The sequence below is a fragment of the Penaeus vannamei genome, chromosome 33 (assembly GCF_042767895.1).
Source record: "Penaeus vannamei isolate JL-2024 chromosome 33, ASM4276789v1, whole genome shotgun sequence".
In the NCBI taxonomy this organism is placed as follows: domain Eukaryota; kingdom Metazoa; phylum Arthropoda; class Malacostraca; order Decapoda; family Penaeidae; genus Penaeus; species Penaeus vannamei.
Genome location: NC_091581.1, coordinates 2,983,984 through 3,001,648, shown reverse-complemented (window position 1 = coordinate 3,001,648; position 17,665 = coordinate 2,983,984). Strand labels below are relative to the sequence as shown.

Genomic DNA, 17,665 nt, shown 5'->3' with positions numbered 1-17,665 from the left:
TATATATGCCTTTTTATTTAGTCTTCAAACCAAAATATGCATTTCCCCATTTGAACTTACCTTTAATATGTCTGCAGATATATATTCTAAAACTGCAACTATATACAATGTTACTTGATAGTCAATCTTTGTTTGAAGCACATCCTGCAAGAAAGAAATTCATTATAGAAAGCAGAACAATAGCTAAAAGATAAAGACTCCATCTGGAAACCGTTTATAAAAATTAATATTGTAAAAAATATAAAAGGGGAGCTACTAACTTCAGTATTCTCATCTATAAAATGTCAACAAAATATACCTTTTTTTGAGTGGAACAACTAACCAAAATGGACTAAGTAGAACCTGTCTCTCTATTAAATGGTGGTTAGTGACAATTCCCAACACAATGAAAAACAAAAGAATGGCAACTAAGTATGAAAAAATACCCATATGGGGTCTATTTCTTATTACACCTGAAGACAAGGGGTTAGACTGAATAAATGACTATCACTTGTATGTGCAAATTAAACATAGTGCCATTAAATTCTGCACTTAAAAAGATCTATAAATATATACATTCGGATAAAGCCACTGTCACAATCAGAAATACCAGAAAACAAAACACTAATTCTTTTATATACAGGCAGCCTGTATTCCCAAGAATTAAATAAGTTCCTAACTGAAAATCTATTTGCAAGACAGGATTTTACAAGTTACTGCAGAAGCAAAGGACAATAATAAAGTATTACAGACTCACAAATACAACATTCACAGGAAGAAAATATTTTCTAAGTGCTGTTGATAAAGATAACAAAAAATAAAACCTCACAGCCACACTAGTTAATTGGAACTTTTTTTCTCTCTCTAATCTTACATAATTTAACTATATTCATCTACATCTCTAAGACAAAAATATATTTAAAAATCATTCTTATCAAGTATCCATTACCCAACTATGACATACAATCCATCTCCCTTTCATGATTAGGACAATTCACCATCAAATACCTATCTAAAAATAAATAAATCAATAAAAATAAAACAAAAAAAGGTTCACACACCCACGCACACATGAATATCCTGATCTTGAAAATGAAATAGGCTAACTTACCCGTAAAAGTGGATGTGCTTTTTCTGCTGGTAACACCAACGGGGACTTCTTACGACCCTTTTCAATGGCTGCTTGAGCATCTCCAATTGCCCAGCGGTCAATCGGGTTGGGAAACGTTCTCTGTACCCTTTCCTCCACATCCTGTAAAATAAAAAATAATTTAAAAATACATAAATATACAAAGATCTTACATCTGCTTTCATACATATCTAATGTCTTCTCAAATGAAGGCTTCATCATATTTTTCTGAAATTTATCTATACCAGAATCTTCAAACTGCATCTTAACCTGCTGACAGTCACAACAAATTAACCCATTGTTACCAGGGATGGCATGTATGTATATGTCATGCCCACTGTGAGTTTAGTTTATTATCCCAATAATGGTGGGAAAAAAATTTGACCAGATGATATGATTGTGAGGTTGTTACCACACATCAACAGTTTCCCAAGTTTGCACTTGGCTTGTTCAGTAGTTTGCAGGCAACATTTGGCACCTAAAAGCTAATATTTTGATATAATTTTTAAAAATACAAAATATTTGAAGGTCATCCTCACTCTAGTTACTATTGCCTAAAAGTTTATCCATAGAAATGATGCCACTACTATCAGAGAAAAACAAGCTCTGTCCGTAGAGCCTACGGCACAGGAATGGTTGCGGTATGATGCCACCCGCTACTTTGTCCACAACAACCATGGCATGTACATACATGCCACGTGGCAACATTGGGTTAATTGCCTTTACACATAGATGGCTCTACAAATACTGAGTCACCAATCTTAAATAATGGTTAGTAGTGTCAAGAACAGTATAATAATTATAATGTCTATAATAATAATAATAATATAATAATATAATAATATTGATAGTATTGGTAAAAACCTAGTTTTCCAGAAAATTCAATGAAAGGAGCCAGCGATGTGTAGAGACATTTCACAAAACTATTCGACAGTGAACGCTACAATTTCCTGACGACATGGGGGTTAACTTGTTCTACATGGATGAGATAACTTGTTCTTGGATTTTAATGGCTTTTAGTAAACAGAAACACTGAAAATTAGTTTATCAATTATGCATTTATCAACTAAGACTTAAAGAGATGGCTGAATACAGTGCTTAGGTGCTTAGGTCAAAGTCTTGACTGACAAGCATATAATTTTTTTAATTTTGCTTGAATAACTTTGCTTTCTATTATCTCAAAATAAACCCTGTGCTGATGGTCATAGCGAGCAGGAATAATATCCTGAACAAGGATATAGTATCCTTCCTGGGAACAGCCCTATTCAAGCCATGGTTTGAAGATCTTTTACTGGTTTACTGGTGGGAATAATACAAGAACCTTTTCCTTAACCCCTACAATCCAGATGACATGACTATCACGTCACACACACACACACACACACACACACACACACACACACACACACACACACACAAACACACAAAATGGTTTGAGGAATGGGTGATGTGAACATGCCTTTTTGGGAAAATTTGGCAACAGGACAGGGTGACGTGAATTTGCTGTCATGAGAATTTTGGCTGTAGGGTTTGGTTAACGTGAATGACTCTCCAATGGCTTTCCATGAGTGTACAAAGATCTTGGAGGGTGATTAGAATTAAGGGAACTGACTACAAAAATAGGCTTAGTGGAGTAATAGGGGAATGTGGGGGTGAGGAGGGATAAAAAAAAATAATAATAATACTAGTAATACTACTACTACTACTAATAATAATAATAATAATGAAAAATCTGGATATATTGTGTATTTTATCATTCTGCACCTTTTCGTCCTAAATTTGTAAAACTTTCCCAAAGGGAGTGAAGCCCCCTCAAAAAAACTTTTCCCTCCGTTTTTTCCACATGTCACTTGTGTACTCCTATTGGCCCACACTGTTGCATACTTTACAATGAAAACAATCAGCATGACTATAAATAAAATTGAAGGATACTAACGGACAGTTTTATTTGAAAATTTGCCTTAGTTTCCTAAAAAAAATAAAAAATAAAAATAATAATAAATAAAAAAATAAATAGAAAAAAATAAATAATCAAATAAATACAATTTCCTTTTCTCAGATATTCAAAATAAAACAAAGAAAGAAAGGAGAGGAAAGGGAAAAAAAAAAAAAAATCATTCTTAATTTATTTATTTATTATTATAATTATTTTTTTTTTACAAAGAAAAGATTGGAGATGTTCCAGTTACTTTCCATTTAATTTACTTCAATCAGTCTTTATTATCTAACTACCAGAGAAACTACATTCTTTTCACTTTGAAATGCTGCTTGTTACATTAAGATATGAAGATATGGTTTCCAAGTTATAACAAATTTAGTAAAGTAACCCCTACAGACCCCATGCAGAAACAAGGTTATTATGAGTAATAGGCAGTGGTCAATTCTTGAAAATTTCAGTTTGAGGAAAAATTGTGAATATTTCGGTTAATTTTCTGAATCTTTCCTTCTCAGAAAATTTACCATCTAATTAACTCTAAAACTACACATAATTCTCTTTCAAATGCTGTTTGTTGCATGAACAAGTCTTGACTAGTTCCCGAGTTACAACCTAAACTAAAATGGTATCTCTGTACACACGAATCTCGGCAACATGACATATTGCTTGCCTCAGACCCCTTCTATTAATGTTTTCTAGCATCTACATGAGCTTACCTTTGCAAACATGTCTATGTAGGTGTACATGTAAAATTGCATATATATGTGTACACATATGTTCACATGTAAATGTGTGTACATGTATATATGTAAATATGTACATGTATGCTTAAATATGTGTACTTGTGTAAACGTGTACATACATGTACATGTGTATGTGTGCTGAGATAATGAGAAACAGAGTACCTAGATGATCTTAGTTACTGTGGAACAATGAATTGTTATTTTATTCAGTGGAAATGACCCTTTAGAAAAATTTTGATATTTTGAAATATAAAATCTCCACTGTCTGTATCTCATTTCTTTTCTTGATGCAATAACAAAAACTGATTTATTATAGACCTATATCACACAAGATTACAAAGGTATTTTTAGCCTTTATATACTTAAGTTGTTTATATTTAGTATAATGTAGCAACATTATTATATAAAAAAACATAAAATCTTTGCTATGCGCAAAGTCTAACCCGGTGGCGAAGGCATGAAAAATCTTACTTGGCTTGCCGTGCGGCCACAAAATATAGACATTGGGAAATGGCAAAAAAAAAAATAAAAACCCTTATGCCAAAATTGAGAAGATTACGTTACAAAGGGAAAGCATGGAGTCCTGTCACTGCACACAAGTGCTCATGTACGCCGAGCTCACACCGACAGATTGGCCACTCAATGAAGCTTAATGCCCATATTTTGCCATATGATGGCAGTGAAGCATCTGGACCCCATGGGTTTAATGCCCACTGAGTCCTCAAAGATATTTGGGCAATTTTCATGACCGCACATTCGCATCACAATGGCCCTCTGTATATTTTCACATGACATAACATTCAGGTCCCTGGTATCCACTGGGTTATATGCTAAGCACCAGTAGGAAGCATTACATCATCCTAGCTACCCAATAAAAATATCTAGATTCAACATATAGATAAATTAATGTCATACCAATACAAATTAATTGAGAAACACAAAAAATTTATGTGTCAACGTGGACTTGAGCTGGTAGATTTTAACGTCATACCCTGATTTACGTACGTGTCCAGTGAAAGTATCTGTCTCCACATCTTTTCCAATGACAGCCATCAAAACACGTCTCAAACAAAGCGCTCACCCGTTCCTAAGAGCACAGACATACTCACCTGGACGGTGTGAGGGGCTGGGCGAGCACACAACATGGCCAGCAGACGTAAGATGAGGCTCTCCACATATTCAAGTGCATCATCTTTGGCTGCTAGGGAGGGATGCACCTGCTCCAGCACCTGTGAATAAGGTTATTAATTGTAAAGCGAGGAAAATCACTTTAACTCAATAAATAATATCATGCTGTACTGTACAAGTTAAATATATTGTCTTCCAGGAAATAAATAACAATACAATAGTACACTGGTTCCCAAATGATCATACGTGAAAAATAGAAATAAGATGATAATGATGTTAGAGAGAGGGGGGGGGGGGGAAGAAAAAAAAATCATTACTATCATATCATTCTTGTTATCACCATTATACTTATACTTATTATTATCATTATTATTATTATTATTATCATTATTATTATTATTATTACTATTATTGTCATTATTATCATCATTGTCATTGTCTTCATCATTATTATTTTCATTATTTTTATTATCTTTATCATTATTATCATTACTTTTATTATCATCATGATCATGATCATGATCATTACTATCACCATTATTATCATTATAATGACAATGATAATGATGATTATATTTATAATCATAACATTAACAATAATAATAATAATAATAATAATAACAATAATAATAATAATAACACTAATAATAATTTTAAAAATCACTACTACTAATAATAACAATAAAAATGATAAAGATAATAATAACAATAATGATAATAGTAATAATAATAATGATAAAGATAATAATATTAATAATAACAATAATAATAAGAAGAATGATAAGATAATAATAATGATGATGATAATAGTAATAATAATAATAATAACAATAATAACAATAACAATAATAATGATAATAATGATGATGATAATAATCAATTCTATTATTATTAATATTATCATCAAAATTATAATCATAATCATAATTATAATAATAATAATTTAAAAAATAATAATAATACCAACAACAACAATAATAAACATAATGATAATAATAATGATTATAATAAAATCACAATAACAATAATAAACAAATGTTATGATCAAAACAACAAGAATAACAAATGCATTAACAAAAACTATAAAGCCTTTGTGCTAGGATGCCATACTGTAGATGCATCCCTTGGCCAAGAGGAATAGAAGCAGCATTAATATCAATGTTGTTATTATTCATAAAATCAACAGAAGAAAGATAGAAGTATTTATGGTCTGCAGGTTATTGGTGGTCAGGCCTGACCAGAAAGATTGCCAATGGTTATAGAGGAAAGTTTTGAAGTGGGGGATGGTAAATGGTGGCTGGAATGTTTGACACGTGGGGTTAGTGGGTTGTGGATATCTTACAGACTATAGGGTTGAAATGGTGTATGGACTCTGTGAGTGATATTGAGTTGCGCCAGACTTGTTCAGTAGTTTGCGGGCAACATTAGGCACCTAAAAGTTTGCATTTTAATATAATTTCTAATTCAATAAAAACTTTTTAAAGGTTAACCTTCACTTTAGATGCTATTGCCTTAAAGTTTTACCAGAGAGATGATGCCGTTATCAGAGAAAAACAAAAAATGAGCTGGCAGAGTGGGAGTGGTTGTGATATGATACCACATGCTACTTTGTCCACAACAGCTATGGCATGTACATACATACCATCTAGCAGAAAGGGATTAATAATAACAAAATAATCATAACAAACACAAAAACATTAATAATGACAATAATCATTACAGTGAAAGTGACAATGATAATGATATTAAAAGTAATATCAATAATACTAATAATAATATTGTTGATAATGATAATAATAATAATAATCTTGATAATAATAATAATAATATCACTAATAACAATAACAATAACAATAATAATAATAACAGTAATACTCCTAATTATAACAATGATAATAATAACAGTAACAATAATAACTATAATATCAATTATAACAATAATAACAATAATAAACCAATAATATCAATAAAATAATAATAATAATAATAATAATAATAATAATAATAATAATCAAAATAAATAACAACAATAATAAAATAACACCATCAACAACAACAACAAAAACAATAATAACAATAAAAATAATGATGCACATAGAAATAACAGAATAATAACAATAATAATAATAACAATAATAATAATAATAATAACAACAACAATGATAATAATAACAATAATAATAGTAATAGAGATAGTGCGAGTGATGATGATAATCATAATCATGATGATGATAATAATAATAATAATAATAATAATAATAATAATAATAATAATAATAACAATAACAATAACAATAATGAAAACAAAAAAAATAACATCATCATCATCATTATAATGATGATAATACTAAAGGAAATAATAATGATGATGACAATCATGATGATGATGATGATGATGATGATGATGATGATAATAATAATTTTAATCATAATCATAATAATAATAATAATGTAATTACCAATTATAATAATAATAATAATAATAATAATAATAATAATAATAATAATAATAATGATAACAACAACAATATTGATAACAACAACAACAACAACAAAATGGATATTATATAATAATACAAACAGACCATTATAATCAAAAATAATAATAATCAATCTTTGCTTCCCTTTGTTACAACGGACATGCTGTCTGTTTATTTACTTCTAAAGAACCCCGTGCGCTGGGCTGCGGTTACCATCCACTCGCACCAAGCAGGATTGAACACTGGTCAGCAAGATTGATAGATGAGTACACTATTACCGCACCACATAGCACAGTAATATTAATCATAACAACAACAACAGAAAAAACAAAAATAATAACGAAAACAATAATAATAATTTCATTCATATCAAATTCAATATCAATATCAATATTGATATTGACATTACTAATAATAATAGTAATATAAATAATAACAACAATAATAACAATAACATTAACAATAATATGAATAACACTAATAATAACATTAATAACAATAAAAATAATAATAATGATAACTAATAATAACAACAATAATCAATAGTAATAACAATAACGATAATAATAATTAAAAAAATAATAATAACCGTAATAATAGCATTAATGATATTAATAAAAGTAATAATAATAATGATGATGATGATGATGATAATAATTTTAATGACAATAATAATAACAATAATAATAATAATGATAACTATCATAATAATGATATTATTATAATAATAATAATAATAATGATAACTATCATAATAATGATATTACAACAATAACAATTATAATAATAATAATTATAATAATAATAATAATAATAATAATAATAATAATAATAATAATAACAATAATAATCATGATAATAATGAAATAACAATAATGATAATAACAATAATAATATATCAAAACAATATTAACAATAATGAAGATAATAATCATAATTGTAACAATAACAATTACAATAACAAAAACAGTCATAATGATAGTCAAAATTTAGAAAAAAAATAATTATAGGTGAGAAAGACATTGACAATAACAATAACAACGATGATAAAGACAACAATGACAACATCATTAATTATCAAAAATAACAATAACCATATAAAAAATAACCAAAGTTATGATAATAATAATAATCATAATAATAATTAATAATCATCATCATTATTACTATTATCATTATGATAATGGTAAAAAAATAACAATAATGATGATGATGATGATAATAATAATAATAATAATAATAATAATAATAATAATAATAATAATAATAATAACAACAATAATAATGATGATAATAATAATAATAATAATCACAACCACAGTGATAATAATAATAATAATAATAATAATAATAATAATAATAATAATAATAACAATAATAATAATAATAATAACAAAATCAATAACCACAACAACAACAACAACAATAAAAATAATAATAATAATAATAATAATAATAATAATAATGACGATGATAATAATAATGACAATGGTATTGATAATCATGCTAATGTTAATGTTAACACTAATGCTAATGATAATGCTAATAAAAGTACTACTACTACTGCTCCTACTACTACTACTAATAATAATCATAATAATAATATCAACATCAATAATAATAATAATAATAATAATAATAATAATAATAATAATAACAATACCGATAACAACAATAATCATTATAATCAGAATCATAAAAATAATAACAACTACAACAATTATCAAAACAATAATTATAATGATAACAACAATAACAATAATGCTACTATTACTACCAATAATAATAATAATAAAGTCATCAATAACAATAATATATAACAATTGCAGCAACAATGATGACAGCAGCAGCAAAACTCTTACTATTACTTTTGTTGTAGTGGTTGTTTGTTATAATAACAATATAATAATAATAATAATTATAAATAATTATAACAAAATAATAATAGAGAGTAATACAACTACTAATAATAATAATAATGATAATAATAATCATAATAATAATAATAGCAACAACAATAATAATAATGAAACAATAACAATAACAATAATGATAATTTCAAAAATCAACAAATAATAACAACTGCAATAATAATAATAGCAAAATAAAAATAACAATAATAAAAAAAAATTAAATAACATCAACAATAAGAATAACAACAATAAGAATAACAACAATGATGATAACAATAACAATAACAATAATAACAAAAAAATAATAAAAAAAATAACAAAAATAATATCAAAACAATATAAATGATAATAACAATAATTCTAAAACAACAACAACAACAACAACAACAATAATAATAATAATAATAACAATAATAATAACAATAATATTAATAATAATAACAATAATATTAATAATAATACAACAAAAATAATATTATTGATAATGATAATAATAATATTAATATAATAATCACAATAACAATAGTAAATTAACAAAAATAATAACAATAATATCATCATCATCATCATAATCATAACAATGATAATAATAATAATGACAACAATAATAATAATAAAATAATAATAATAATAAAACAATAACAATGATGATGATAACTATTATAATAACAAAAACAATAATAATAATAATAATAATAATAATAATAATAATAATAATAACAATAACAATAATAATAACAACAATAACAATAATAATAACAACAACAACAATAATACCTATAATCAAAACAATATTGATAATGATAACAATAATAATAATAATATCAATAACAGTAATAATTTTAATGATAATAATAATAATGAGAACAATAACAATAGCAATAATAATAATCACAATAACAACAACAACAATAATAATAATGATGATGATAATAATAATCATTATTATAATAATAGTAATAATAGCAATAATAATAATAATAATAATAATAATAATAATAATAATAATAATAATAATAATAATAACAACAATAATAATCACCATCATAATAATAACAATGATAATACCTATAATAATAATTATAATTATAATAATAATAATAATGACAATAATAATAGCAACAAAAATTATAGCAAAACTAAAAGGTGCAAATAGAAATACTAAAAAAAAATAAAATAAAATAAAAATAAATAAAAAATAAAAAATAAATAAATAAATAAATAAATAAATAAATAAATATATATATATATATATATATATATATATATATATATATATATATATATATTTATATATATATATATATATATATATATATATATATATATATAAAACCAATAATAATAATAATGATCATAATGATATAACAATAATTATTATTACAATAATAATAGTAATAACTGGAAGCAGTCAGAAAGCACATACCACTACCAAGGAAATAGGGCCACTGATGCAATAAAAATATTCACACAAAGAATTACATTTAAAATTCCTCTCTATTAAGTACACTGGTGACGTCCGTAAACATTACTTCCTTGGCGGAGAGAAAAAAAAAAAGGTAATAATAATAACAATAATTATCCCATTGCTAAGGCAGAATGTGTAACTGATGCAATCATTTAAAATGATTCATGATCCAAATCACAACCATCCTTTAATGGCAGAGCCTATAAATTTGGCTAAGACACACATTTTGTAAAAACTACATAATAATCTGCTTGTAACCTATAACAATACTAATAACTAATAATAATAATAATAATAATAATAATAATAATAATAATAATAATAATAGCTTATAAAAAACAACAACAACAATAATAATAATCATTATTATTATTGTAAACCTAATAGCAGACTAATGGCAATTCTAACAGTAACAGAGATAATAATGATAATGAAAAAAAGAAAATAAATAAATAATAATGATAATAATGAAATAATAATATTTAACAATAATAATAACTATATAATACTAATTGTACCAATCATAATATTAACATTAATAACAATAATCATATTAATTATACATTGATAATATAATAATAATAATATAATAGTTAGAATATCAATAATAATGATAACAATAACTTTAATGATAACAATAACAATAATGATAATGATAACAATTGCAATAGTAATAGCAATATTAATAATAACAACAACAACAATAATAATAATAATAACAATAATGATTACAAGAAGTAGAAAAAGAAGAGAAAAAATAATGACAATAATGACAATAATAACAATAACAAAACTAATGATCAATAAAAAATAACAAATAACAATATAACAATAATATTAATAATAATAGCAACAACAATAACAATAATGACAGTAAAGTAATAATAAAAAAAATAATTACTATTAATTGTATTGTCAACATCACTGTCATTAATATTATTAACAATAATAATAATAGTATCAATAATAATGATAATGATGATAATGATAATGATAATGATAATAATAATAATAATAATAATAACAATAATAATAATAATAATAATAATAAAAAGATTAAAAAAATAAAAATAAAACCAAAAATAACAATAAAAAATAACAACAAAAAATATAATGATAAATGATAATAATAATAACAATAATAATATAATAAGAACAATAATGATGATAATAATATCAATAAAAAGTATTAACAATAATAATGATGATAATAATAACAATAATAACAATAACAATAATAATAATTACTATCAATATTATAATCATTATCATCAACAATCTTTATTCTTATCATTATTACTTTTGCTTTTATTATCATTATCATTATAATTATCACTATAATTATAAACATACTTACAATGATCATAATAACAATAAGGAAAAATAATAGTGAATACAACAATATTAATAACAATACCAACAGTAACAAAAATAACAATAAAATAACAACAAAAATAAGAAAATAACAATAACAAACGACATCGACAATTATTATGGCAATGCTGATAATGATAATGGTATTGACAAAATTAAATAATCAATAATGATTAAAAATAAATACATAATAATGATAATAATAATAATAAAAATGGTAATAACATAACAATAATAAAATATAATAATAATACCATAAAAAAACAATAAAAAAATATATAACAAAAACAAAATAAAAATTATATCATTAATAATAATACTAATAACAACAACAACAATAATAAAAGTAATGACAATGACAATGACAATAACAATAACATGGACATAATAATGATAAATATACCAATGATAATAACAACACTCATAAAAATAATCATAAAAGAATATATGATAATAATAACAATAATAACAATAAAAATAACAACCAATAATAAGAAAAAATAATGATGATAAAATAATAATTAATAATAGTATCAGTAATAATAACAACAATATCAATAATGACAATAACAGTAATAATAACAAAAATACTAATACTAATAACAATAACAATAATATTAAAATAATAATAATGATAAAAAAATAATTAATAATAATAATAATAATAATAATAATAATAATAATAATAATAGTAAAAATATAATAACAATAATAATAATATTGATAAAAAGAATAACAATAATGAGAAAAAGAAGAAAAAGAACAACAACAACAATAATAATAATAATAATAATAATAATAATAATAATAATAATAATAATAAAAATAATAATAATAATAATAATAAAAACAACAACAACAGCAGCAACAATAACAATAATATTAATATCAATATTGTTAATGATAATAATAATAATAATAATAATAATAATAATAATAATAACAATAATAATAACAACAACAATAATAAACAATAATAGAAATAATAATAATAACATTAATAATAATAGAATAATAACAATAATAATAATCACAATACTACTACTACTACTACTACTACTACTACTACTACTAATAATAATAATAATAGCAATAATAATATCAATAGTAATAATAGCAATCATAATAATAATCATAATAACAATAACAATAACAATAAAAAATAACAATAACAAGAATGACAATAACTGAAGTAATCATAACAACAAAAATTGTGACAATAATAATTATAATTTCAATAATTATAATAATAATAATAATAATAATAATAATAATAATAATAATAATAATAATAAAAACATGAACAATAATAAAAAGAGTGCTAAAAATAAAGATAAAAATGAGGATAACAATAATTAAAACTACAACAGCTAAACAATAACCAAAAACAACAATAATATTGGTGATGATGATGATAATAATAACATTATTAACAAAACTAATATCAATAATAGTAGTAGTAGCAGTAGTAGTATTAGTAGTAATAATAATAATAATAATTATTATTATTATTATAATTATTATTGTTATCAATATTACAATAGCAACAATAATAATAATAATAACAACAACAATAATAATGACAACAACAATACCAATACCAATAATAATAATAATAATAATAATAATAATAATAATAATAATAATAATTACAATAGTAAGACTAATAGCAACAATAATAGTAATAACAATTGTAAAAGTAACATTGAATAATATTAAGAGTACTCGCAATGAGAAGAAACAGCTACTGTTTAAGTAATACTAATATCAATACTAATAGTTATAGTTATAGCTATAGTCAGAGAAACTGTAATAGTAATAGTGATGGTGGTGATAATAAATGATGATAATAATAATAATTATAATAATAATAACAATAATAATAATAGAAATAATAACAAGATGCAGAACAACAACAATAACAATAATAATAACAATAAAATAATAATCATGATAATGATAATGATGATAATGATAATGATAATGATAATGATGATAATGATAATAATAATAATAATAATAATAATAATAACAATAATAATAAATAATAAAAAAATAATAACTAGCAATAACAACAACAATGATAATATTGATAATATCAACAATAATCATACAAAAAAAAAAAAAACAATAATATCAACACTAATAATGATAATAATAATAATAATAATAATAATAATAATAATAATAATAATAATAATAATAATAATAGTAACAACAATAATAATATATAATAATAACACTACACAGTAATAATAATAATAAGCGATAATAATAGAAAACAATAAAAAGCAATAATAATAAAAACAATAAAAAGTAATAATAATAATAAGTATAAGAATAAGAACAACAACAACAAGACGACGATGAAAATTGGATTAGAGGCATATTTTTGATTCCAGCACGCATGATCATTAAATCAATCGGTAACGTTAATGCCACAATAACAATGATGACAATAACCACAATAAAAAATAACAAAACAAGAGAGACAATAATAACCTTAAAACACACCAAACAATAACAAAAAGCACTGACAGAGACAATAACAAAAATAACAAAGCACAGACTATGAGAATAACAATAACAAAAATAACAAAGCACAGACTATGTGAATAACAATAACAAAAATAACAAAGCACAGACTATGAGAATAACAATAACAAAAATAATCCCTCCGTCATCAATATTCCAAATGAATTACAAAACACTGACAACATTGAAACTAACAAGGCACCACGTTTACTAAATAAACAAAGCAGATAACAACAATAACAATACCAAAAACAACAAAACACACAACCATGACGCAAATAACATCTCACCCACACCAATAACAATAACAAATACATCAACACTGTATGTGAAACCAACACTGCACATATATATTGAGGCTTACATATTTGTATCTCAAACAACGGGACTGAAAGCACTACTTGTGTAACTTATGACCTTTTCTGTTCAAATAATACAAAAGTACTCTTAAAAGAAACTATGTTTACCAAGCCTATAATAGTTTTCTCTAGTTTTATCTATGTTTTTTTCTTCTTCTTTTTTTTAATGTATAGTCTATTGGATGTGGAATATAGGTTTTAGGAGTTTATTAATCTAGAAATGAACATTACATCTACCTAGCAAAAGATACGAACTGACTATTGCAAGAGAAATTACAATGGCAAAATCGAACCAAAATATTCACGTACTATGTCAAATGAAAAACATGCACAAAAAAAATCAATATAAAAAGAACCATAATAATAAAAAAGATGGTAAAAACAAATATATTCTTGACTAATTAAAGAAACAAAAACTCATACCTTATGTGTTGGAAAAAGATACTACGCTCATAGGCTACAGACAAACAAACGTAACATAAAGAAATTAGAGTGTAAAAACACTTTCTAGGGATTCAATGAATGTTAATGGTATGTGCTACCCAAAACAAATCTCAAAAAAGTGCATTTCAAAATGTTACCAACATTACATTATTCTCTACAATAAACTTATTTTGTGTAAAGTTTGTTCTCCTGAATTGAATAATAATCATACACTCAGAGAAGTCAAAGCAAAACAAACAATATAACATTCGCAAAAGCATGTAAAAAACTTACTACTAAAACTTACTATGCAATACTTAATATAGTTTACTAACTAAACGAATATACTTCTAATATTGAAAATGTCATAGTCACTTGTGCAAAACATAAACAATCATAGACTAACAGTGTGAATATGTTTTTTCATCATACTAATGCACTTTTTTAAGAAATTGAAAGCAAAGAGGAAAAATAAATACAGTAAATAGGCTACTATTTTACTTGTTGGAACTAAGAAATGAACATATAACTAAATAAGAAAATAGCAAAATTAAAGGAAGTAGAAAAATAAGAAAGAATGGTATAAAAGGAGAAGCCAGTAACCAAGCTAATATGAAGGGGAAAAGCAAAAAAGAAGAAGCAGGGGCAAGAAGGAAGGAAGAAAGAGGGAAAAAAACAAAAAAAAAAGGAAGGGAGGCAAGTTACAAGAGGGAGGGAGGGATGCATGACAGAAGAAGAGGCAAAGAGACAAAATCAAAGAAAGTGAGTGACAAGATACAAGAGGATAGAAAGGCAAGTGAGAATGAGGGTTGAAGCAAGAAAAAAAGGTGAGGAAGAGAGATAAGAAAGAGGAGGAGGGAGAGAGACAAGAAAGTAATGGAGGGAGGGAAGCAAAGCACCACAATCCTTTCCAAAGATCAGCTTAACCAAAGTTACCACACCATGAGCTAAAAAATCATGTAAAATGTTCTTGCAAGTACAGATTGTTAGTAAACTTGTCCCATACTTTCAAGAATATGAAAAGATATAGAAATAAATAAAGAGAAACCAAGGAAAAACAGAAAACAAGGCTAGACAAGAAAGGCTCCAAACACCACACAAGATCAACAATAAAGCCAAGATCTATACAAAATGCTTTCGATTCTGGCATAAGGAAGACACTCGCTTGGGAAATGCATTGTGGCAATCTTCAGAGACATGAAGTGAACCTAAAAGAAGGTAAACCACAACAATTAACAAGTATAAGAAGGAACTTAACATAACCTAATCAAATCTAAACCAACCCAACCAAACCTGACTTTATTGCTTATATTCTCAGTGTAAGAATGACATTTGCTCATGAAATATGATGTAGGGATCTTTAATGATATGAAGATGATCTGAAATACCAAGGGGAACGACACATAACAAGCAAGAAAGGGATAAATAAGGGAGAGAGAGGAGTGTGAACAGGCCATAACAAACAACAACAATAATAATAATTACCCTCTTAAGTGGACCCAGAAACAAATGCCTCCATTTCTGGGCGTTCTCCTCGCTCTCGAAATTGTAAAACTGCGAGTCTGTACTTGTGGCAGGAAACATCTTATTTCCGTTCCTTTGCTTGCCTTCAGTCTATTTCAGAAGATCCAAAAACCTTGTATTGTTTAGAGCTCAACATGGTACGGGAACCAAGCCTTGTCCTCGGCCTCCACACTGAACCACTCTCCTCCCCAGTCACACACTCTCCCCGAGGACTCCTGTGCTCTCTCTCACCACCCAAGGCCTCGCTGGTCCTCGGTGCTCATTTCACATGTTTCTCGGGGCAAATGAGGAGAATTAGCCCGCTGAGGAATCGTGTGGACAGGTGATCCTCCTCGCAGGCTCGTGTTGCCAACTGCCACCACACACACACGCCAAAGGAAACAGCTCTTCTGGCCTTCCTATCACGCCTCTAGCCTCCCTTGAGCCACCTCCAGCCCAGTCACACACTTATCTCTCGAGGAAGGGCCTTCAACTCATCGCAAACGGGGGGATAATCACGACATTTTGCTGTTGAGAAGCAGGTCTATGACGTCACACAGCTCTATGGTTTGGCTCCAGAGAAAATCGAGGCTGAACTGCGATATCTCAGAAAACGAGGATGATTTTAGGGAAAACTATTGTATTTGAGAGCTGGTCCGGGCTGCCCTGCTTCTTGACTGTGTTTCGTTATCGTG

The 17,665-nt window shown here is 25.6% G+C and overlaps 1 protein-coding gene across 1 annotated transcript in view; it reads right to left on the bottom strand.

Moving 5' to 3' along the window:
• Sos (Son of sevenless) overlaps window positions 1-17,554 on the bottom strand; it is a gene marked incomplete in the record, with an annotated part of 80,940 nt that extends 63,386 nt beyond the window's left edge. Inside the window, 4 exon segments of the mRNA XM_070145118.1 lie at window positions 61-144; window positions 1,091-1,231; window positions 4,897-5,016; window positions 16,953-17,554. Coding sequence (XP_070001219.1) covers window positions 61-144; window positions 1,091-1,231; window positions 4,897-5,016; window positions 16,953-17,051 — 444 coding nt within the window.
• Window positions 17,555-17,665: the final 111 nt, after the last annotated feature.